The sequence below is a fragment of the Notolepis coatsorum genome (genome assembly GCF_963971535.1).
Source record: "Notolepis coatsorum genome assembly, chromosome: 18".
In the NCBI taxonomy this organism is placed as follows: domain Eukaryota; kingdom Metazoa; phylum Chordata; class Actinopteri; order Aulopiformes; family Paralepididae; genus Notolepis; species Notolepis coatsorum.
In genome coordinates, this window is record NC_140182.1 from 87,591,098 (window position 1) to 87,616,203 (window position 25,106).

A 25,106-nucleotide genomic window follows, 5' to 3' on the forward strand; every position below is an offset into this window, starting at 1 on the left:
CCTACATACACTGTGCGATAAACCCTACATACACTCTGCAATAAACCCTACACTGTGCGATAAACCCTACATACACTGTGCGATAAACCCTACATACACTCTGCAATAAACCCTACACTGTGCGATAAACCCTACATACACTGCAATAAACCCTACACTGTGCGATAAACCCTACATACACTGCAATGAACCCTACACTGTGCGATAAACCCTACATACTGTGACAAACCCTACATACAGTACACTCTGCAATAAACCCCACTGTGCGATAAACCCTACATACACTGTGCGATAAACCCTACATACACTGTACGATAAACCCTACATACACTGTGCGATAAACCCTACATACACTGTACGATAAACCCTACATACACTGTACGATAAACCCTACATACACTGTGCGATAAACCCTACATACACTGTGCGATAAACCCTACATACACTGTACGATAAACCCTACATACACTGTGCGATAAACCCTACATACACTGTACGATAAACCCTACATACACTGTACGATAAACCCTACATACACTGTGCGATAAACCCTACATACACTGTGCGATAAATCCTACACACACTGTGCAGTCTTAGACAAAATGTCCCTGTCGTGGACATTTGTTGTGAACGATGGTCAGCTGACTTGGGTCGTTCAGTGGACTGATTACACATTTTGGAACCATTTATGAACCGGCATTATTTTAGTATCAATTTTGGCACCGACCCAACCCTAGGAAACAGTAATACTGCAAGCTAACTGCCTAAACAGTCAGTGAGACTGCTTTCTCCTTTGGCTAAATGCTTGCGATGCACATGATGCGATGCGATGAAATGATGCGTGTCGGACAGCCATCGACTGACGTAGGATGCTGACTCGTATCGTATAATGACAGTATGACAGCTCCAGCTCACAAAGTCTGACAATGAATAGCACAATGAATGGAAGCGGACAGTGCCAGTTAGCCTTCGGGAGAGGTGTGAGTTGGACAATGCCTAGGCTAACCGGCACTGTCCGCTTCCATTCATTGTGCTAAACTAGGCTAACGTGCAGCCAGATAGCTTTCTACTGAACGCACAGAGAGGAAACTGGTATCTATCTTCTTGTCCCAAAATTTGCCCAAATGTTGGCGTGTTCCTTTAAGAATGCTGTGACTATGTAAATGTTTTGTTCAAGTTTACTGGATACTCACATTTAGACTGAGTAGGTTAACTATTTGTATTTGCTAATATACTGCACAACAATACATTACTGTAAATATATAAAATGAATGATCCAATATTGAGGGTTAGAGTACTATTGAGATGTTTTTATCAGTTGTTAAATGTAGAATTGGGGGATTTATCCTGCCTTTCTGTTCCTGGTGTGTAGTTTAGTTTAGTTTAGTTTACTCAGTTTATTTGATCAGGGACAGTGCATATCAATCAACAGTTATACATTTATAAATGAACACAAATTAAAAACTGTAAATATGCCAACATTAGCAGGGTTGCTAGTTTTCAGTTGTAGTCCCTGGGCCAGATGTTTAAGCCAGAAAATAAACAGAAAAATAGAAGGACATTAGAGCTAATATAAAAACAGTTTAAAACATAAATATTCTGTACATTCACTCACTAGGCATTCGTGCATCTATAAAAAAAAAAAAAAAACAGTGTACAGGGACAAATCAAAGCTATACATGTATAAACATCGTATAGGCCGGCACACATATGGCAGGCACACATATACATAATCATAAATCACATAACCACATAATCACAATCAGGACAGTCAGGCTAGTGGGCAAGCATACAGGGGGCTGGGCAGCTGGACTGCGACGTGACTTGCTAATGGTCATGGTCACAGACCTGATTTTGTAACAGCCATGATTTGAGGTGTGAAGAACCTGAGTGTATTAGTACTGCGGATGTGTGATGGGATGGTGTTCCAGAACTCTGCAGCTCTGATCGAGAAGGCTGATTTGCTAAATGCGCTTTTTCTCCCTGGGATGATGACATTTCCCTCTAGCACTGTTCTGGTGAACCTGCTGCTTTCTGTTAAAAACTGTGAAGTTGAAGGAGGCGATGTTTACTTGGTTGCTTTCTATATAATGTCCTCTCTTGTTGGGTCTAACCAGCATCACATCAATAGTATGGATGTACCACCCAGATCAGATCAAACCTCTAACAGGCTGACAGTGTCACTGTCACGCTCTATAGGGAGGTGTAGTCTGACGTCGCTTTGGACCGCCTGCGAGGTCCACCCATATAGGGATTTATCATTGGGAAAATGGATTATCGGCTATTGTAACAATTCTGCGGCATGGAAATTGAAAAGCTTTCCATTTTTGCACAAAATGAGTTCCCTTCTATCACTAACATTATTGTTTAAAGGCCCACTTGCAGGTTAAACCCTACTCTTCAATTATGGGTAGTTTACATCATTGGTATCTATTTTCATTATTTATTTTTTTCCATTTGACGCCGGGAATTCCACTCAGAAAGGGTTAAAAATGTCCATGCACGAATAACATGTATGGAGCCAATCAAAAAGCGTATCAGACGCTATCAGTGCCGCGACGTCACTGCAGGTAACTTTCCCCTACTTCTCATCCACTACAATGGCGTTTGACAAGTGCAGAAAGCTATTTCCTTGATCCAAATGGACCCCTTACAAGACGCAAATGGGTTTAATCGTCGGAGAGACTTTGATGGACCAGCTACAACTGCATTTTTTGTTGAAACAAGGTAGTTATAAGGTTTGTAATGTCGTAAAAAAAGAACTACATGTACCACTAGGCAGCCTGTTGTTCAGTACGGAGCCGCTATTGGTCTGGTTAGGCTGTCGCCTTATACCTTATCCCCGTCCGGGTCATAGTACCAAGCTGGCTATATGGTTCTGGCTAACGTTAACGTTACCCTGCTAACGTTAGCATTATGTCTACTGTCGTGAACCATTTTAAATCGGGGCATGTAAAAGAGTTTGGGGAACGAGTAAAATGTGCAGGTCCTCTTCTCAGACCTGTGGGGCAAAGCACTGCATGCATCATGCCGGCTAGCAAGCTACACGTCACGGCATGTTGATACGATAGTAGCCCCTCGGATAGCACTCGGTGCATCACAGTCACGAAAGGGGCTACCACGATAGCTAACTAACGTTAATGTTACAAGCTCAAACACCTTATACTACTGTCGTGTCCATAAGTTCCCTGGCAGAATACTTTGTTTGGGAGCACAAAGGTATACAAAGAGGAGAGAACCATTTTAAATCGGGGCATGTTAGGAGTTTCGGGATAGCCAGCTAGCAAGCAAGCTAACTTAGTTACTAACGTTATATACACAATATGTACAACGACACAATGATTTACATGAGTATTTACAAATATGGTAACGTGGTTGTGGCTTTTACAAATAGTGGTTAGCTTTAGAGATAAATGGCTATGATCACGGAGCAATAGTGTTAGGTGAAACAGATACTAGCTCCTCGGCTAGCAGTAGTAACAAGAAGGCTCTTTGCTTCCTGCCACTACCTGCCTGTGATTCTCAGCGCTCCCCCTGCTGCCCTGTACCTTGTGTGACGTCATCATTAACTCTTTCAATGCCACGCCTGGTTTTCCGTTTTACCGCTTGAATGCCACCATCCGCGCCAATGTTAACGTTAATATCGCCTAATCTATGTTTTAAATTATGACTATGTGTCTAATCTGCCCATCGCATTATCAAAGACTATTTCCAGTCAGTGCTGTGAAGACAGATTGTATTTTTATCGCGTCGTTTCCATTTCAGAGCAGTTAGAAAAGCCCCCGTTTTGATATAAAAAACAGCTCATTCTGGAGCATTCTATGAAAATCGTCTTTTAGTGGAATATTCCACAACGTTGATATTCGTCGGCCTTTTTATGAATCGTTTTCAAATAAACGCTAGATGATCAATATTATACGTGCACGCAAGCACATTACGGCTGCGCACTGATAATCGCTCCGTTGATTACCTCACTGAGTTTTACAGTGAAACCGAAAGAAGACATTTCACAAAACAGCTTATAACTTCATCAAACTTACTCCGATTATCCTACCACTGATAACATAGAGTCCTTACCTGACATCAGATGGTATCCAACTGGTATATTCCAATTCCTGATCACCATTAGAAAAAATCGATACGTGTATGGATCCAACGCGACACAGTAGATCTCTATGATCCGCGGGGATCTGAGGCTCCAGAATGAACTCTGGTAACCCCGGCTGGATCAGTGAACTGGAAAATGTGGAGTACCGGATTTTTTTCCCCATTCATTTTCATTGAGTCCATTCCAAAATCACTTATGTCATCTGGGAGACGACAGGGGGCGCTTTTTTCCACAGTGATCGTCGGCGCCCCTCGGCTATACTCGGGTAGGCTCGGGTGATGCAATAATTTTTCAGATCGAAAAAAAAATAAAAATAAAAAAATCCGAGAAATCTCGTGAGTGGCTAGCAACCACCTATAAAAAAACACGAGAAATCTTGTGAGTGGCACTGAAAGAGTTAAGATGACATGCGCATGTTATGAACCATGGATTAAAATATCCACGTGCGTGGTGGTTGTGGTTCGGCGGACAAAATGTTTGATAAAAACGCTAAAACTGGGAAAATTTTGATAAAAAAATTGTCCCTCTTCATGAAAGTCACCGTTGGCCTAGTCACATTGTTTATTGAACAAAAATACAACATGCAAGTGGGCCTTTAAGCATTTTTGGTTGAAATAAAATTTGGCAATTTTTTTTTATGATTAATTGCGAATATTTTCATGTTGAACTATAGATTGTGGATGAATACGAACAGAAAGGTACACCATGCAAAATGTTCATGCTTTATTTGTTTTAAATGAGACAATTTAGAAATGGGCAATGCAGAAATACATTGCGTTTTCAAGATGGTGGACCGGCCGGAAACAGCAATAACGTAACCACTACACCTCCCTATAGACCAGGAAGTAACCACTACACCTCCCTATAGACCAGGAAGTAACCACTACACCTCCCTATTCATTGCACTTTTACTTTTTACAGTGTAATACAGAAAAGTTAAAAGAAACACAAGGACATAGCTAAGTGTATGCATGCCACCATTAGTGTAATACGGGTGACAGGAGAACATGTGAGTGTATGTAGGCCAGTTGTGTGTGTGTGTGTGTGTGTGTGTGTGTGTGTGTGTGTGTGTGTGTGTGTGTGTGTGTGTGTGTGTGTGTGTGTGTGTGTGTGTGTGTGTGTGTGTGTGAGAGAGAGAGAGAGAGAGAGAGAGGGGGAGAGATTGAGTGAGTGAGTGAGTGAGTGAGTGAGTGAGTGAGTGAGTGAGTGAGTGAGTGAGTGAGTGAGTGAGTGAGTGAGTGAGTGAGTGAGTGAGTGAGTGAGTGAGTGAGTGAGTGAGTGAGTGAGTGAGTGAGTGAGTGAGTGAGTGAGTGAGTGAGTGAGTGAGTGAGTGAGTGAGTGAGTGAGTGAGTGAGTGAGTGAGTGAGTGAGTGTGTGTGTGTGTGTGTGTGTGTGTGTGTGTGTGTGTGTGTGTGTGTGTGTGTGTGTGTGTGTGTGAGACCCAGGGAAAGGTGATCCTGGGATAATGATGGTGTCGAACACATCGTGTGGTTTGCACATTAACTCGGTTATGTTGCAGCTGGCTACTGGCTTTGGTGTCTCTCCAGAATGAGGTCTGGTTGCACCGGTTGCCATGGTGACGCGCCAGATCCCGTCAACAGGTGCGTGTGTGCGTGTGAGGGCTAGGTGAAGTTTGCACGAAGCCACTTTGTAAATGCTACGATACCGAGTGGAATGGTGTGTGTGGACCAATTCTAAGAATACACACCATAAAATGAGGATATTTTGGGTTTTGAGGACAAAACGAGGACATTATTTTGTTTGACAAGCTAACGCATTGTCATGGTTAAGGTTAGGATTAAGGCTAAGGTTAGGGTTAAGGCTAGGGTTAATTACAGAATGAATGTAAGTCTACGGAATGTCCCCATATTTCACACACAACACAAATGCAGTGGTGGAAGAAGTACACAGTTCCTTTACTTATGCCCCTTTTCCACTTCATGGTACCTACTCGACTCTACTCTACTCAGCATTTTCGGTTTTCCATTACCAAAGTACCTGGTACCAGGTTCTTTTTGGGTACTTTTTGGGTACTTTTTTAGTCCCTGCTCTGTCGAGGTTCCAATCGGGTAGAAGTGGTACCAGAAAAGTGACGTGAAACACTGCAGACCACTGATTGGTCAGAAGAGAGAAGAGTCATGTTGGAGCGTCTGCACAAAAACAGAAAGCCGCCATCTTTAATGCCTCGCTTAGGATTCATTATTTGTTTGCAGCAGGAACAAGTGCAATAAACAAAAAAGGATAGATTCACTGTGTATTCTGCCTCATTTATTGATGAACAAAACCGACATCAACACAATTTGCCACAGAGCGGAGAGTTTAGTCTCACAAAACTTAAGCTTGTTGTTAGCTTAGGTGCTAATGTGCTTGCTTTTTAGCATGGCTAGCATACATAGCGTGATCAATATAACTCGCTATTGATTGTTTGTACTAGTAACGTTAATGCTAGTAGAATAGACACAAGGTAATCACCATCCATTTTAAACCGGTTATTACCTAATGCTAACGTTAGCAGATAGACGCGAGAGGTAACGTTAAAGCTTGTTGTTAGCCTAATGCTAATGCTAACGTTAACGTTAGCCGATAGACACGAGAGGTAATGTTAAAGCTTGTAGAATAGACACAATGAGAGGTAACGTTAGCGTTAGTAGAATAGACACAATGAGAGTCTGGTTAATGTTATTTATTAATTGATTGAAAACTGTGTTTTACTCTGGCTTGCTCCAAGCCCTCACAGACATAGCTATATGCTCACGGAGCTCTCATGCTGTACGCCAGCGGCCCCGCCTCCCCACACGGAGACAAACTGAGTACTACCTGCAGTGGAAAAGGAACGAAGTACCAGGTACCTAAAGCGAGTAGAGTAGAGTCGAGTAGAGTCGAGTAGGTACTATGCAGTGGAAAAGGGACATTAAATAAAAGTAGAAGTACCCAGATAAAATAGTACTAAAAGTCCTCCATTCAAAATTCGACTTAAGTAAAAGTAGAGAAGTATTTCATTTCAGTGAATGGGTGTGCGTGGGTGTGTGTGTCTGAATGTGTGTGTGTGACTCACTGGATGTCCCAACACAGCCATACGGTGGAGAAGTGGCCCCACCCCAGCTTCCTGATCACATGGTACCTCCCATTGAACAGGTCACCTATCTTCACCGGATGGTATCCTCCTGCGGTAAGAGAGAGAGGGGGGGGGGGAGTGGAAGACAGAGGTTACATTATACTGTTAGGCCCTGTCCACACGAACGCAGGGTGTTATGTAACCGAGCCTTAATGTGCGCGGTTGCACTGTTCGTCCACACGCAACCGGGTTTTTGGAACACTGTCTGCAACCGTGGTCTTTGAAAACCGGAGTCCAGGGTGGGGTTTTGGGCGCATCCCGGTTGCATTGGTTGCGTGTGGACATAGTAACCGAGGTTATTTCCAGTGTTTACAGCAGAGCTGTCCCAAGTAGCTGCGGCTACCAACTAAGCTCATGTGTTGTCAAGTTATTGTTATAAGGAACCCAGTCCAAACTACAACAGTCTGCATCCCCTTAACAATTGTTTGTATTGAGCCGTATTGTATTATACCCATTCTGCAATCTGTTAAATAAAGTTTTCATCCATTCATTCTACTAGCGTTAACGTTACTACGCTAATGTACGCTAGCCACAATGCTAACTATTATAATGGAAAATCCAAATAATCACATTAGCATGTAGCTAACAACATCAGAGATCTTTTTGTGAGACTAAACTCTCCGCTCTTGGTGGTAAATTGTGTTGATGTTGGTTTTGTTTCATCAACAAATGAGGCAGAACACACAGTGAATGTATCCTTTTTTGTTTATTGCACTTTTATTGCACTTTGTTTCTTGCTGCAAAATAAATGCTATGTTGCTAATGGTTCACGCGAGGTAATTTAAAGATGGCGGGTTTCTGTTTTGAGCAGGACGTGTAGTGACGCGTTCAACCCTTCTGATTGGTTGAAAATGGCCTTCATGTTTGAACTACATCGCCACCTACTGCTTTGGCATTGTACTACATGTATTGAGTATGAGTTTAAACCAGTCGTGTGTATAGAGGTTTATTTCTTTTGAATAATTATAAAACCTCAGTGTCAAAAATACCTGTGATCGTGTGGACTGGGCGTGATGCTAACTAAGCAATGACATAACGAAGGTCATACTTTAGAGAGAGAGAGAGCACATAGGGAGATTTAGAGAGATAACAAATAAAGAGAGAGAGCAGATAGAGAGGTTTAGAGAGAGCAGATAAAGAGAGAGAGGCGATAGAGAGGTTTAGAGAGAGAGAGAGCAGATAAAGAGAGAGCAGATAGAGAGGTTTAGAGAGAGAGAGAGAACAGATAAAGAGAGAGAGTAGATAGAAAGGTTTAGAGAGAGCAGATAAAGTGAGAGGAGATAGAGAGGTTTAGAGAGAGAGAGCAGATAGAGAGATAGAGAGAAAGAGATGGAGAGAGAGATAGCATAGAGAGAGCTAGAGAGAGCATAGAGAGAGCAGATAGATAGCTTTACAGGGAGATAGATATAGTAGAGAGAGAGCAGCTAGAGAGTTCTAGAGAGAGAGAGCAGCTAGAGAGCATTAGAGAGAGAGCAGATATAGAGCATTAGAGAGAGAGCAGATAGAGAGCATTAGAGAGACGGGCAGATAGAGAGCATTAGAGAGAGGGGGCAGATAGAGAGCATTAGAGAGACGGGCAGATAGAGAGCTTTAGAGAGACGGGGCAGATAGAGAGCTTTAGAGAGACGGGCAGATAGAGAGCTTTAGAGAGAGAGAGCAGATAGAGAGCTTTAGAGAGACAGGCAGATAGAGAGCTTTAGAGAGACGGGGCAGATAGAGAGCTTTAGAGAGACGGGGCAGATAGAGAGCTTTAGAGAGACGGGGCAGATAGAGAGCTTTAGAGAGAGGGGCAGATAGAGAGCTTTAGAGAGACGGGGCAGATAGAGAGCTTTAGAGAGACGGGCAGATAGAGAGCTTTAGAGAGACGGGCAGATAGAGAGCTTTAGAGAGAGGGGGCAGATAGAGAGCTTTAGAGAGACGGGGCAGATAGAGAGCTTTAGAGAGACGGGCAGATAGAGAGCTTTAGAGAGACGGGCAGATAGAGAGCTTTAGAGAGAGGGGGCAGATAGAGAGCTTTAGAGAGGGGGCAGATAGAGAGCTTTAGAGAGACGGGCAGATAGAGAGCTTTAGAGAGAGGGGGCAGATAGAGAGCATTAGAGAGACGGGGCAGATAGAGAGCTTTAGAGAGAGGGGGCAGATAGAGAGCTTTAGAGAGACGGGGCAGATAGAGAGCTTTAGAGAGAGGGGGCAGATAGAGAGCATTAGAGAGACGGGGCAGATAGAGAGCTTTAGAGAGACGGGGCAGATAGAGAGCTTTAGAGAGACGGGCAGATAGAGAGCTTTAGAGAGACGGGCAGATAGAGAGCTTTAGAGAGAGGGGGCAGATAGAGAGCATTAGAGAGACGGGGCAGATAGAGAGCTTTAGAGAGACGGGGCAGATAGAGAGCTTTAGAGAGACGGGGCAGATAGAGAGCTTTAGAGAGAGGGGGCAGATAGAGAGCATTAGAGAGACGGGGCAGATAGAGAGCTTTAGAGAGACGGGGCAGATAGAGAGCTTTAGAGAGAGGGGGCAGATAGAGAGCTTTAGAGAGAGGGGGCAGATAGAGAGCTTTAGAGAGACGGGCAGATAGAGAGCATTAGAGAGACGGGCAGATAGAGAGCTTTAGAGAGACGGGCAGATAGAGAGCTTTAGAGAGACGGGGCAGATAGAGAGCTTTAGAGAGAGGGGGCAGATAGAGAGCTTTAGAGAGACGGGGCAGATAGAGAGCATTAGAGAGACGGGCAGATAGAGAGCATTAGAGAGACGGGCAGATAGAGAGCTTTAGAGAGACGGGGCAGATAGAGAGCTTTAGAGAGACGGGGCAGATAGAGAGCTTTAGAGAGAGGGGCAGATAGAGAGCATTAGAGAGAGGGGGCAGATAGAGAGCTTTAGAGAGAGGGGGCAGATAGAGAGCTTTAGAGAGAGGGGGCAGATAGAGAGCTTTAGAGAGAGGGGGCAGATAGAGAGCTTTAGAGAGAGGGGGCAGATAGAGAGCTTTAGAGAGACGGGGCAGATAGAGAGCTTTAGAGAGACGGGGCAGATAGAGAGCTTTAGAGAGAGAGCAGATAGAGAGCATTAGAGAGACGGGCAGATAGAGAGCATTAGAGAGAGAGCAGATAGAGAGCATTAGAGAGAGAGCAGATAGAGAGCATTAGAGAGAGGGGGCAGATAGAGAGCTTTAGAGAGACGGGGCAGATAGAGAGCTTTAGAGAGAGGGGCAGATAGAGAGCTTTAGAGAGAGAGCAGATAGAGAGCATTAGAGAGAGGGGGCAGATAGAGAGCTTTAGAGAGAGAGCAGATAGAGAGCATTAGAGAGAGGGGGCAGATAGAGAGCTTTAGAGAGACGGGGCAGATAGAGAGCATTAGAGAGACGGGGCAGATAGAGAGCTTTAGAGAGACGGGGCAGATAGAGAGCTTTAGAGAGACGGGGCAGATAGAGAGCATTAGAGAGACGGGGCAGATAGAGAGCATTAGAGAGAGGGGGCAGATAGAGAGCTTTAGAGAGAGGGGGCAGATAGAGAGCTTTAGAGAGAGAGCAGATAGAGAGCATTAGAGAGACGGGCAGATAGAGAGCATTAGAGAGAGAGCAGATAGAGAGCATTAGAGAGAGGGGGCAGATAGAGAGCTTTAGAGAGACGGGCAGATAGAGAGCTTTAGAGAGAGGGGGCAGATAGAGAGCTTTAGAGAGAGAGCAGATAGAGAGCTTTAGAGAGACGGGGCAGATAGAGAGCTTTAGAGAGAGAGCAGATAGAGAGCTTTAGAGAGAGGGGCAGATAGAGAGCTTTAGAGAGAGAGCAGATAGAGAGCTTTAGAGAGACGGGCAGATAGAGAGCTTTAGAGAGAGGGGGCAGATAGAGAGCATTAGAGAGACGGGCAGATAGAGAGCTTTAGAGAGACGGGGCAGATAGAGAGCTTTAGAGAGAGGGGGCAGATAGAGAGCTTTAGAGAGACGGGGCAGATAGAGAGCTTTAGAGAGACGGGGCAGATAGAGAGCATTAGAGAGACGGGCAGATAGAGAGCATTAGAGAGAGGGGGCAGATAGAGAGCATTAGAGAGAGGGGGCAGATAGAGAGCTTTAGAGAGACGGGGCAGATAGAGAGCTTTAGAGAGAGGGGGCAGATAGAGAGCTTTAGAGAGACGGGGCAGATAGAGAGCTTTAGAGAGAGGGGCAGATAGAGAGCATTAGAGAGACGGGGCAGATAGAGAGCTTTAGAGAGACGGGCAGATAGAGAGCTTTAGAGAGAGGGGGCAGATAGAGAGCTTTAGAGAGACGGGGCAGATAGAGAGCATTAGAGAGACGGGCAGATAGAGAGCATTAGAGAGAGGGGGCAGATAGAGAGCTTTAGAGAGACGGGGCAGATAGAGAGCATTAGAGAGACGGGCAGATAGAGAGCTTTAGAGAGAGAGCAGATAGAGAGCATTAGAGAGAGGGGGCAGATAGAGAGCTTTAGAGAGACGGGCAGATAGAGAGCTTTAGAGAGAGGGGGCAGATAGAGAGCTTTAGAGAGACGGGCAGATAGAGAGCATTAGAGAGACGGGCAGATAGAGAGCATTAGAGAGAGGGGGCAGATAGAGAGCTTTAGAGAGAGGGAGCAGATAGAGAGCTTTAGAGAGACGGGGCAGATAGAGAGCTTTAGAGAGAGAGCAGATAGAGAGCATTAGAGAGAGGGGGCAGATAGAGAGCATTAGAGAGAGAGCAGATAGAGAGCATTAGAGAGAGGGGGCAGATAGAGAGCATTAGAGAGAGGGGGCAGATAGAGAGCTTTAGAGAGACGGGCAGATAGAGAGCATTAGAGAGAGGGGGCAGATAGAGAGCATTAGAGAGACGGGCAGATAGAGAGCATTAGAGAGAGGGGGCAGATAGAGAGCATTAGAGAGACGGGCAGATAGAGAGCATTAGAGAGAGGGGGCAGATAGAGAGCTTTAGAGAGACGGGGCAGATAGAGAGCATTAGAGAGAGGGGGCAGATAGAGAGCATTAGAGAGACGGGCAGATAGAGAGCATTAGAGAGACGGAGCAGATAGAGAGCTTTAGAGAGACGGGGCAGATAGAGAGCATTAGAGAGACGGGGCAGATAGAGAGCTTTAGAGAGACGGGCAGATAGAGAGCATTAGAGAGACGGGGCAGATAGAGAGCATTAGAGAGACGGGGCAGATAGAGAGCATTAGAGAGAGGGGGCAGATAGAGAGCTTTAGAGAGAGGGGGCAGATAGAGAGCATTAGAGAGACGGGCAGATAGAGAGCATTAGAGAGACGGGGCAGATAGAGAGCATTAGAGAGACGGGGCAGATAGAGAGCATTAGAGAGACGGGCAGATAGAGAGCTTTAGAGAGAGGGGGCAGATAGAGAGCATTAGAGAGACGGGGCAGATAGAGAGCTTTAGAGAGACGGGCAGATAGAGAGCTTTAGAGAGAGGGGGCAGATAGAGAGCATTAGAGAGACGGGGCAGATAGAGAGCTTTAGAGAGACGGGCAGATAGAGAGCTTTAGAGAGAGGGGGCAGATAGAGAGCTTTAGAGAGAGGGGGCAGATAGAGAGCATTAGAGAGACGGGGCAGATAGAGAGCTTTAGAGAGACGGGCAGATAGAGAGCTTTAGAGAGACGGGCAGATAGAGAGCTTTAGAGAGACGGGGCAGATAGAGAGCATTAGAGAGAGGGGCAGATAGAGAGCTTTAGAGAGAGGGGCAGATAGAGAGCTTTAGAGAGACGGGCAGATAGAGAGCTTTAGAGAGACGGGGCAGATAGAGAGCATTAGAGAGAGGGGCAGATAGAGAGCTTTAGAGAGAGGGGCAGATAGAGAGCTTTAGAGAGAGGGGGCAGATAGAGAGCTTTAGAGAGAGGGGGCAGATAGAGAGCATTAGAGAGACGGGCAGATAGAGAGCTTTAGAGAGACGGGGCAGATAGAGAGCATTAGAGAGAGGGGCAGATAGAGAGCTTTAGAGAGAGGGGCAGATAGAGAGCTTTAGAGAGACGGGCAGATAGAGAGCTTTAGAGAGACGGGGCAGATAGAGAGCATTAGAGAGACGGGGCAGATAGAGAGCTTTAGAGAGAGGGGGCAGATAGAGAGCATTAGAGAGACGGGCAGATAGAGAGCTTTAGAGAGAGGGGGCAGATAGAGAGCTTTAGAGAGACGGGCAGATAGAGAGCTTTAGAGAGACGGGCAGATAGAGAGCATTAGAGAGAGAGCAGATAGAGAGCTTTAGAGAGAGGGGGCAGATAGAGAGCTTTAGAGAGAGGGGGCAGATAGAGAGCTTTAGAGAGACGGGCAGATAGAGAGCATTAGAGAGAGGGGGCAGATAGAGAGCATTAGAGAGACGGGCAGATAGAGAGCTTTAGAGAGAGGGGGCAGATAGAGAGCATTAGAGAGACGGGGCAGATAGAGAGCTTTAGAGAGACGGGCAGATAGAGAGCTTTAGAGAGAGGGGGCAGATAGAGAGCATTAGAGAGACGGGGCAGATAGAGAGCATTAGAGAGACGGGGCAGATAGAGAGCATTAGAGAGACGGGGCAGATAGAGAGCATTAGAGAGACGGGGCAGATAGAGAGCTTTAGAGAGACGGGGCAGATAGAGAGCATTAGAGAGAGGGGGCAGATAGAGAGCATTAGAGAGACGGGGCAGATAGAGAGCTTTAGAGAGACGGGCAGATAGAGAGCTTTAGAGAGAGGGGGCAGATAGAGAGCATTAGAGAGACGGGGCAGATAGAGAGCTTTAGAGAGACGGGCAGATAGAGAGCTTTAGAGAGAGGGGGCAGATAGAGAGCTTTAGAGAGAGGGGGCAGATAGAGAGCATTAGAGAGACGGGGCAGATAGAGAGCTTTAGAGAGACGGGCAGATAGAGAGCTTTAGAGAGAGGGGGCAGATAGAGAGCTTTAGAGAGACGGGCAGATAGAGAGCATTAGAGAGACGGGCAGATAGAGAGCTTTAGAGAGAGGGGGCAGATAGAGAGCTTTAGAGAGACGGGCAGATAGAGAGCTTTAGAGAGACGGGGCAGATAGAGAGCATTAGAGAGACGGGGCAGATAGAGAGCTTTAGAGAGAGGGGGCAGATAGAGAGCATTAGAGAGACGGGCAGATAGAGAGCATTAGAGAGAGGGGGCAGATAGAGAGCTTTAGAGAGACGGGGCAGATAGAGAGCTTTAGAGAGACGGGGCAGATAGAGAGCATTAGAGAGACGGGCAGATAGAGAGCTTTAGAGAGACGGGGCAGATAGAGAGCATTAGAGAGACGGGGCAGATAGAGAGCTTTAGAGAGAGGGGGCAGATAGAGAGCATTAGAGAGACGGGCAGATAGAGAGCTTTAGAGAGACGGGGCAGATAGAGAGCATTAGAGAGACGGGGCAGATAGAGAGCTTTAGAGAGACGGGGCAGATAGAGAGCATTAGAGAGACGGGCAGATAGAGAGCTTTAGAGAGACGGGGCAGATAGAGAGCTTTAGAGAGAGGGGGCAGATAGAGAGCTTTAGAGAGACGGGGCAGATAGAGAGCTTTAGAGAGACGGGGCAGATAGAGAGCTTTAGAGAGACGGGGCAGATAGAGAGCATTAGAGAGACGGGCAGATAGAGAGCTTTAGAGAGACGGGGCAGATAGAGAGCATTAGAGAGACGGGGCAGATAGAGAGCTTTAGAGAGACGGGGCAGATAGAGAGCATTAGAGAGAGGGGCAGATAGAGAGCTTTAGAGAGACGGGCAGATAGAGAGCATTAGAGAGAGGGGGCAGATAGAGAGCTTTAGAGAGACGGGGCAGATAGAGAGCATTAGAGAGAGGGGGCAGATAGAGAGCTTTAGAGAGACGGGGCAGATAGAGAGCTTTAGAGAGAGGGGGCAGATAGAGAGCTTTAGAGAGAGGGGGCAGATAGAGAGCTTTAGAGAGAGGGGGCAGATAGAGAGCTTTAGAGAGACGGGGCAGATAGAGAGCTTTAGAGAGACGGGGCAGATAGAGAGCATTAGAGAGACGGGGCAGATAGAGAGCTTTAGAGAGACGGGGCAGATAGAGAGCTTTAGAGAGACGGGGCAGATAGAGAGCATTAGAGAGACGGGGCAGATAGAGAGCATTAGAGAGAGGGGGCAGATAGAGAGCTTTAGAGAGAGGGGGCAGATAGAGAGCTTTAGAGAGAGGAGCAGATAGAGAGCATTAGAGAGAGGGGGCAGATAGAGAGCTTTAGAGAGACGGGCAGATAGAGAGCTTTAGAGAGAGGGGGCAGATAGAGAGCTTTAGAGAGAGAGCAGATAGAGAGCTTTAGAGAGACGGGGCAGATAGAGAGCTTTAGAGAGAGGGGGCAGATAGAGAGCATTAGAGAGAGGGGCAGATAGAGAGCTTTAGAGAGAGGGGCAGATAGAGAGCTTTAGAGAGAGGGGCAGATAGAGAGCTTTAGAGAGAGAGGCAGATAGAGAGCTTTAGAGAGACGGGCAGATAGAGAGCTTTAGAGAGACGGGGCAGATAGAGAGCATTAGAGAGAAGGGCAGATAGAGAGCTTTAGAGAGACGGGGCAGATAGAGAGCTTTAGAGAGAGGGGGCAGATAGAGAGCTTTAGAGAGACGGGGCAGATAGAGAGCTTTAGAGAGACGGGGCAGATAGAGAGCATTAGAGAGACGGGCAGATAGAGAGCATTAGAGAGAGGGGCAGATAGAGAGCATTAGAGAGAGGGGGCAGATAGAGAGCTTTAGAGAGGGGGCAGATAGAGAGCATTAGAGAGACGGGCAGATAGAGAGCTTTAGAGAGACGGGGCAGATAGAGAGCATTAGAGAGACGGGGCAGATAGAGAGCTTTAGAGAGACGGGGCAGATAGAGAGCTTTAGAGAGACGGGCAGATAGAGAGCTTTAGAGAGAGGGGGCAGATAGAGAGCTTTAGAGAGACGGGCAGATAGAGAGCATTAGAGAGACGGGCAGATAGAGAGCATTAGAGAGAGGGGCAGATAGAGAGCTTTAGAGAGACGGGGCAGATAGAGAGCATTAGAGAGACGGGCAGATAGAGAGCTTTAGAGAGAGAGGCAGATAGAGAGCATTAGAGAGAGGGGGCAGATAGAGAGCTTTAGAGAGAGGGGCAGATAGAGAGCTTTAGAGAGACGGGCAGATAGAGAGCTTTAGAGAGAGGGGGCAGATAGAGAGCTTTAGAGAGACGGGCAGATAGAGAGCATTAGAGAGACGGGGCAGATAGAGAGCTTTAGAGAGACGGGGCAGATAGAGAGCTTTAGAGAGAGGGGCAGATAGAGAGCTTTAGAGAGACGGGGCAGATAGAGAGCATTAGAGAGACGGGCAGATAGAGAGCATTAGAGAGAGGGGGCAGATAGAGAGCTTTAGAGAGAGGGGCAGATAGAGAGCTTTAGAGAGACGGGCAGATAGAGAGCTTTAGAGAGAGGGGGCAGATAGAGAGCATTAGAGAGACGGGCAGATAGAGAGCATTAGAGAGAGGGGGCAGATAGAGAGCTTTAGAGAGACGGGGCAGATAGAGAGCATTAGAGAGAGGGGCAGATAGAGAGCATTAGAGAGACGGGGCAGATAGAGAGCATTAGAGAGACGGAGCAGATAGAGAGCTTTAGAGAGACGGGGCAGATAGAGAGCATTAGAGAGACGGGGCAGATAGAGAGCATTAGAGAGACGGGGCAGATAGAGAGCATTAGAGAGACGGGCAGATAGAGAGCTTTAGAGAGAGGGGGCAGATAGAGAGCATTAGAGAGACGGGGCAGATAGAGAGCTTTAGAGAGACGGGCAGATAGAGAGCTTTAGAGAGAGGGGGCAGATAGAGAGCATTAGAGAGACGGGGCAGATAGAGAGCTTTAGAGAGACGGGCAGATAGAGAGCTTTAGAGAGACGGGCAGATAGAGAGCTTTAGAGAGAGGGGGCAGATAGAGAGCTTTAGAGAGAGGGGGCAGATAGAGAGCATTAGAGAGAGGGGGCAGATAGAGAGCTTTAGAGAGACGGGGCAGATAGAGAGCATTAGAGAGACGGGGCAGATAGAGAGCTTTAGAGAGAGGGGGCAGATAGAGAGCATTAGAGAGACGGGCAGATAGAGAGCTTTAGAGAGACGGGGCAGATAGAGAGCATTAGAGAGACGGGCAGATAGAGAGCATTAGAGAGAGGGGGCAGATAGAGAGCTTTAGAGAGAGGGGGCAGATAGAGAGCTTTAGAGAGACGGGCAGATAGAGAGCTTTAGAGAGAGGGGGCAGATAGAGAGCATTAGAGAGACGGGGCAGATAGAGAGCTTTAGAGAGACGGGCAGATAGAGAGCTTTAGAGAGACGGGGCAGATAGAGAGCATTAGAGAGGGGGGCAGATAGAGAGCTTTAGAGAGGGGGGGCAGATAGAGAGCATTAGAGAGACGGGCAGATAGAGAGCTTTAGAGAGAGGGGCAGATAGAGAGCTTTAGAGAGACGGGCAGATAGAGAGCTTTAGAGAGAGGGGGCAGATAGAGAGCATTAGAGAGAGGGGGCAGATAGAGAGCATTAGAGAGAGGGGCAGATAGAGAGCTTTAGAGAGACGGGGCAGATAGAGAGCATTAGAGAGACGGGGCAGATAGAGAGCATTAGAGAGACGGGGCAGATAGAGAGCTTTAGAGAGACGGGCAGATAGAGAGCATTAGAGAGACGGGGCAGATAGAGAGCTTTAGAGAGAGGGGGCAGATAGAGAGCTTTAGAGAGAGGGGGCAGATAGAGAGCATTAGAGAGAGGGGGCAGATAGAGAGCTTTAGAGAGACGGGCAGATAGAGAGCATTAGAGAGAGGGGGCAGATAGAGAGCTTTAGAGAGACGGGGCAGATAGAGAGCATTAGAGAGACGGGGCAGATAGAGAGCATTAGAGAGACGGGGCAGATAGAGAGCTTTAGAGAGACGGGGCAGATAGAGAGCATTAGAGAGACGGGGCAGATAGAGAGCATTAGAGAGAGGGGGCAGATAGAGAGCTTTAGAGAGACGGGGCAGATAGAGAGCATTAGAGAGACGGGGCAGATAGAGAGCATTAGAGAGACGGGGCAGATAGAGAGCTTTAGAGAGACGGGCAGATAGAGAGCATTAGAGAGAGGGGCAGATAGAGAGCTTTAGAGAGACGGGGCAGATAGAGAGCTTTAGAGAGACGGGGCAGATAGAGAGCATTAGAGAGACGGGGCAGATAGAGAGCTTTAGAGAGAGGGGGCAGATAGAGAGCTTTAGAGAGAGGGGGCAGATAGAGAGCATTAGAGAGACGGGGCAGATAGAGAGCTTTAGAGAGACGGGCAGATAGAGAGCTTTAGAGAGACGGGCAGATAGAGAGCTTTAGAGAGACGGGCAGATAGAGAGCATTAGAGAGAGGGGGCAGATAGAGAGCTTTAGAGAGACGGGGCAGATAGAGAGCTTTAGAGAGACGGGGCAGATAGAGAGCTTTAGAGAGAGGGGGCAGATAGAGAGCATTAGAGAGACGGGGCAGATAGAGAGCTTTAGAGAGACGGGGCAGATAGAGAGCATTAGAGAGACGGGCAGATAGAGAGCATTAGAGAGACGGGGCAGATAGAGAGCTTTAGAGAGACGGGCAGATAGAGAGCATTAGAGAGACGGGGCAGATAGAGAGCTTTAGAGAGAGGGGGCAGATAGAGAGCTTTAGAGAGAGGGGGCAGATAGAGAGCTTTAGAGAGAGGGGGCAGATAGAGAGCTTTAGAGAGACGGGCAGATAGAGAGCTTTAGAGAGACGGGCAGATAGAGAGCATTAGAGAGAGGGGGCAGATAGAGAGCTTTAGAGAGACGGGGCAGATAGAGAGCTTTAGAGAGACGGGGCAGATAGAGAGCATTAGAGAGACGGGCAGATAGAGAGCTTTAGAGAGAGAGCAGATAGAGAGCTTTAGAGAGAGAGGGCAGATAGAGAGCTTTAGAGAGACGGGCAGATAGAGAGCTTTAGAGAGAGAGCAGATAGAGAGCTTTAGAGAGAGAGGGCAGATAGAGAGCTTTAGAGAGACGGGGCAGATAGAGAGCTTTAGAGAGACGGGCAGATAGAGAGCTTTAGAGAGAGAGGGCAGATAGAGAGCATTAGAGAGACGGGCAGATAGAGAGCATTAGAGAGAGGGGGCAGATAGAGAGCTTTAGAGAGACGGGGCAGATAGAGAGCATTAGAGAGAGAGCAGATAGAGAGCTTTAGAGAGAGGGGGCAGATAGAGAGCTTTAGAGAGACGGGCAGATAGAGAGCATTAGAGAGAGAGCAGATAGAGAGCTTTAGAGAGAGAGGGCAGATAGAGAGCTTTAGAGAGACGGGCAGATAGAGAGCTTTAGAGAGAGAGGGCAGATAGAGAGCTTTAGAGAGAGGGGGCAGATAGAGAGCTTTAGAGAGACGGGCAGATAGAGAGCATTAGAGAGAGGGGGCAGATAGAGAGCTTTAGAGAGACGGGGCAGATAGAGAGCATTAGAGAGACGGGCAGATAGAGAGCTTTAGAGAGACGGGGCAGATAGAGAGCATTAGAGAGAGGGGGCAGATAGAGAGCATTAGAGAGAGGGGGCAGATAGAGAGCTTTAGAGAGACGGGCAGATAGAGAGCATTAGAGAGACGGGGCAGATAGAGAGCTTTAGAGAGAGGGGGCAGATAGAGAGCTTTAGAGAGACGGGCAGATAGAGAGCTTTAGAGAGACGGGGCAGATAGAGAGCATTAGAGAGAGGGGGCAGATAGAGAGCTTTAGAGAGACGGGCAGATAGAGAGCTTTAGAGAGACGGGGCAGATAGAGAGCTTTAGAGAGAGGGGGCAGATAGAGAGCTTTAGAGAGACGGGGCAGATAGAGAGCTTTAGAGAGACGGGGCAGATAGAGAGCTTTAGAGAGACGGGGCAGATAGAGAGCTTTAGAGAGACGGGGCAGATAGAGAGCATTAGAGAGACGGGCAGATAGAGAGCATTAGAGAGAGGGGGCAGATAGAGAGCTTTAGAGAGACGGGGCAGATAGAGAGCATTAGAGAGACGGGCAGATAGAGAGCTTTAGAGAGACGGGGCAGATAGAGAGCATTAGAGAGAGGGGGCAGATAGAGAGCATTAGAGAGAGGGGGCAGATAGAGAGCTTTAGAGAGACGGGCAGATAGAGAGCATTAGAGAGACGGGGCAGATAGAGAGCTTTAGAGAGAGGGGGCAGATAGAGAGCTTTAGAGAGACGGGCAGATAGAGAGCTTTAGAGAGACGGGGCAGATAGAGAGCATTAGAGAGAGGGGGCAGATAGAGAGCTTTAGAGAGACGGGCAGATAGAGAGCTTTAGAGAGACGGGGCAGATAGAGAGCTTTAGAGAGAGGGGGCAGATAGAGAGCTTTAGAGAGACGGGGCAGATAGAGAGCTTTAGAGAGACGGGGCAGATAGAGAGCTTTAGAGAGACGGGGCAGATAGAGAGCTTTAGAGAGACGGGGCAGATAGAGAGCTTTAGAGAGAGACGGGGCAGATAGAGAGCTTTAGAGAGACGGGGCAGATAGAGAGCTTTAGAGAGAGGGGGCAGATAGAGAGCTTTAGAGAGACGGGCAGATAGAGAGCTTTAGAGAGAGGGGGCAGATAGAGAGCTTTAGAGAGACGGGCAGATAGAGAGCTTTAGAGAGACGGGCAGATAGAGAGCATTAGAGAGACGGGGCAGATAGAGAGCTTTAGAGAGAGGGGCAGATAGAGAGCATTAGAGAGAGGGGGCAGATAGAGAGCTTTAGAGAGAGGGGGCAGATAGAGAGCTTTAGAGAGAGGGGGCAGATAGAGAGCTTTAGAGAGACGGGGCAGATAGAGAGCTTTAGAGAGAGGGGCAGATAGAGAGCATTAGAGAGAGGGGGCAGATAGAGAGCTTTAGAGAGACGGGGCAGATAGAGAGCTTTAGAGAGAGGGGGCAGATAGAGAGCATTAGAGAGAGGGGGCAGATAGAGAGCTTTAGAGAGAGGGGGCAGATAGAGAGCTTTAGAGAGAGGGGGCAGATAGAGAGCATTAGAGAGAGGGGGCAGATAGAGAGCTTTAGAGAGAGGGGGCAGATAGAGAGCATTAGAGAGACGGGGCAGATAGAGAGCTTTAGAGAGACGGGCAGATAGAGAGCTTTAGAGAGAGGGGGCAGATAGAGAGCATTAGAGAGACGGGGCAGATAGAGAGCTTTAGAGAGACGGGGCAGATAGAGAGCTTTAGAGAGACGGGCAGATAGAGAGCTTTAGAGAGACGGGCAGATAGAGAGCTTTAGAGAGACGGGGCAGATAGAGAGCTTTAGAGAGAGGGGGCAGATAGAGAGCTTTAGAGAGAGGGGGCAGATAGAGAGCTTTAGAGAGAGGGGGCAGATAGAGAGCTTTAGAGAGAGGGGGCAGATAGAGAGCTTTAGAGAGACGGGCAGATAGAGAGCTTTAGAGAGACGGGCAGATAGAGAGCTTTAGAGAGACGGGGCAGATAGAGAGCTTTAGAGAGAGGGGGCAGATAGAGAGCATTAGAGAGACGGGGCAGATAGAGAGCTTTAGAGAGACGGGGCAGATAGAGAGCATTAGAGAGACGGGCAGATAGAGAGCATTAGAGAGAGGGGGCAGATAGAGAGCATTAGAGAGAGGGGGCAGATAGAGAGCTTTAGAGAGAGGGGGCAGATAGAGAGCATTAGAGAGACGGGGCAGATAGAGAGCTTTAGAGAGAGGGGGCAGATAGAGAGCTTTAGAGAGACGGGGCAGATAGAGAGCGAGAGAGAGACGGGCAGATAGAGAGCATTAGAGAGACGGGGCAGATAGAGAGCTTTAGAGAGAGGGGGCAGATAGAGAGCTTTAGAGAGACGGGGCAGATAGAGAGCTTTAGAGAGACGGGCAGATAGAGAGCTTTAGAGAGAGGGGCAGATAGAGAGCTTTAGAGAGAGGGGGCAGATAGAGAGCATTAGAGAGAGGGGGCAGATAGAGAGCTTTAGAGAGAGGGGGCAGATAGAGAGCTTTAGAGAGACGGGGCAGATAGAGAGCTTTAGAGAGACGGGCAGATAGAGAGCTTTAGAGAGGGGGCAGATAGAGAGCATTAGAGAGACGGGGCAGATAGAGAGCTTTAGAGAGACGGGCAGATAGAGAGCTTTAGAGAGACGGGGCAGATAGAGAGCTTTAGAGAGACGGGCAGATAGAGAGCTTTAGAGAGACGGGCAGATAGAGAGCTTTAGAGGAAGACAGCCATTAAAAAAAGGTCATGGCAATCATGGTAAAGGTAGTGATGGCAGTGACCAAAGAATTATGGAAATACCCTGATATTGTCATTGAATTGACATTTTTACCATGGCAGTACCATCTTAAAACTGAAATTATCATCAAACTACCATGATACTTTTTTGTAAGGGAGGAAAGAACAGGAGGAAGAATGATGGTGCATTCGGTCGGCCCTCGTCAACTCGTAAAGATGAACATTTTACCACCAGGAAGTTATAGTAGTAGTAGTAGTAGTGGTGGTGGTGGTGATGATGATAGTAATAGTAGTAGTAGTATAAAGTATTGGAGAGATTAGACAAAAACGCTATGAAAACAATTAGGGCATTATATCAAGAACCGACGGCAAGGATTAAGGTAAATGGTAGTCTGACGGACCGGATTAAACTAGAGAGAGCTACCAGACAGGGTTGTTGTCTTTCGCCGACGCTCTTCGATGTATTCATCAAACCACTGGCTCAACTAATTAGACAGACCAAAGACATCAAAGGGGTGGAGATAAAGGGAACAGAACATAAATTGGGACTGTTCGCAGACGACGTGATAGTATATATGAGGCAACCAGACATAAGCTTTCCGACACTGATGGATTTACTGACAGAATATGGATATTACTCAGGGTATAGACTCAACGTGACGAAGACACTGAACTACACGCCAACGATAGAGATCAAAGAAAAATACTAAATTAAATGGGACATGGACAGGATCAAGTACTTAGGGGTGAACATTACAAGAGGGGTAGAGGGGCTATACGAGGCAAACTATACACAGATTAATCAGAAAATCAAGAGAGACCTAGAAAGATGGACAGTAGGGGTGTAACGGTACACAGAAGCCACGGTTCGGTACGTACCTCGGTATTGGGGTCACTGTTCGGTACGAGTTTGGTACAACAGAAAAAAAATATTTATAATAATTATATAAAAAGATATATATTATATTTATGATAATAATAATAATTATTATTAAATAGAATAATTTTCTATAGGCTTGCCGTGGTAGTCAGTGATACTGGTGTCATTCTGTGTTCAGGCATCCACTTGCCTACTGCCCCTTTAACAACTTATCCTTGCGCATGCTTCACTTCCAGAGAGAATTAACTTTACGACGATACTGAATACTAGAGAACAGATGACATGTTACTTACAACAATGGCAGAGGATTATTTGGTTTTTAAACACAGTGGAGCTCAGATGATCTGTCCGGAAAAGTATGTTTCTTTTTTTTATTTGATTGTGGGGAGAATGTTGATGTGTTTGTTGGCGCGTGTGTGTGTGTCGGCGACGCGTGTGTGTGTCTTTCCATTGGTTTCATTTGGTTAACGTTATTGAGCGAACAAGAAAACGACCCTGCAGCTGTTCCAATGTAATGTTCTCGCTCGCTCGTCACAGTCTGTATCCCGACTGTGACGGTGTGCCGCGCGCTGTTCTCGCATGTGCGACTGGTGTGTTTGCGCTGAGGCGTATTTGTCGTATGGCGCGCGTACCGCACCGTGATGGCCGTACCGTAAATTCGCGGGACGAATACACGTACCGTTACACCCCTAATGGACAGTAATGCCCCTAGATTTCAGCTCAAGGAACGAAATCATTACGATGAACATATTACCAAGGTTATTATACCTATTTCAGTCTTTACCTATATTAATACCACAAAAACAATTCAGGGAATGGGATAGACAGATATCAAGATTAATTTGGGGGGGGGAAAAGACCAAGGATCAGATGTGTGACTCTACAACTACCAAAGGAGAAAGGAGGAATGGCAGTACCCAGTTTAGAAGGCTATTACTATGCAGCACAGCTTAGGACAGTAGCATGCTGGTGCAATGTGAATTATGAAGCCAAATGGAAAGATATAGAAACCAAGAGAGAGGGATTTGAAGTGCAGGCACTAATAGGAGATAGGGAGCTGTTCAGAAGACAGGGACAACTACTGGACCCAATTACCAAATTCACTATAAGCATATGGAACACAATAGTAAAGAAATACAAGCTAGAAAAAGAATCCAAGATACTGAGATGGATAACACACGACAACAAATTCAAACCAGGGATAGACGACCATGGGTTCAAAAGATGGGAATGGGGGGGGGGGGGGGGGGGGGGGGGGGATAACAGCAATATGTACAATGATAGAAGGAGGGGAGATGCAGACTCTACAAAAATTTTAAGAAAGATTTGAACTAGAGAATAGAGACCACTTTAGATATTTACAGATTAGAGATTACTATAACAAAGAAATAAAACAAGAAAGAGACAAAGAACAGAATGGGGTAATTAGGATAATGGTAAAATCATATGAAGGAAGGAAGGGGAGGGTTATATCAGCACTATATCAGGCAATAATGGACAGTAAGGGAATTACAACCTTGTATGTAAAAAAAAAGTGGGAGAAAGAGTTAGAAATAGAGATAACAGAGGAGGAATGGTATAACACATGTAAGATACAACAATCAACCACAGGATCAAGGATATGGAGGGAGTTTGGGTGGAAAAACATAATTAGATTCTTTATAACACCAGAAATACAGGGCAATTACACACCAGCACAGAAACCATGTTGGAGAAAATGTGGACAAGAAGTAGCGAACCACACACACATATTCTGGGGATGTCAGAAAATAAGAAACTATTGGGAAGAGATAGGAGAGATAATAAATGAAATAGTAGGATATGAAATACCCCAGACAAGTCTAGTACTATACCTAGGGAACTTGTCACAGAAAGACATTCAGGGAGAAGACAAATATTTGATTAAGATACTATTAGTAGCAGCCAGGAAAGCACTGACTAAGCTGTGGTACA

The 25,106-nt window shown here is 46.8% G+C and overlaps 1 protein-coding gene across 1 annotated transcript in view; it reads right to left on the bottom strand.

Annotated features, from left to right (window-relative positions):
- LOC311245420 (SRSF protein kinase 2-like) overlaps positions 1-25,106 on the bottom strand; it is a gene marked incomplete at its 5' end in the record, with an annotated part of 128,234 nt that overhangs the window by 38,640 nt on the left and 64,488 nt on the right. Inside the window, 1 exon segment of the mRNA XM_084335263.1 lies at positions 7,164-7,272. Coding sequence (XP_084191389.1) covers positions 7,164-7,272 — 109 coding nt within the window.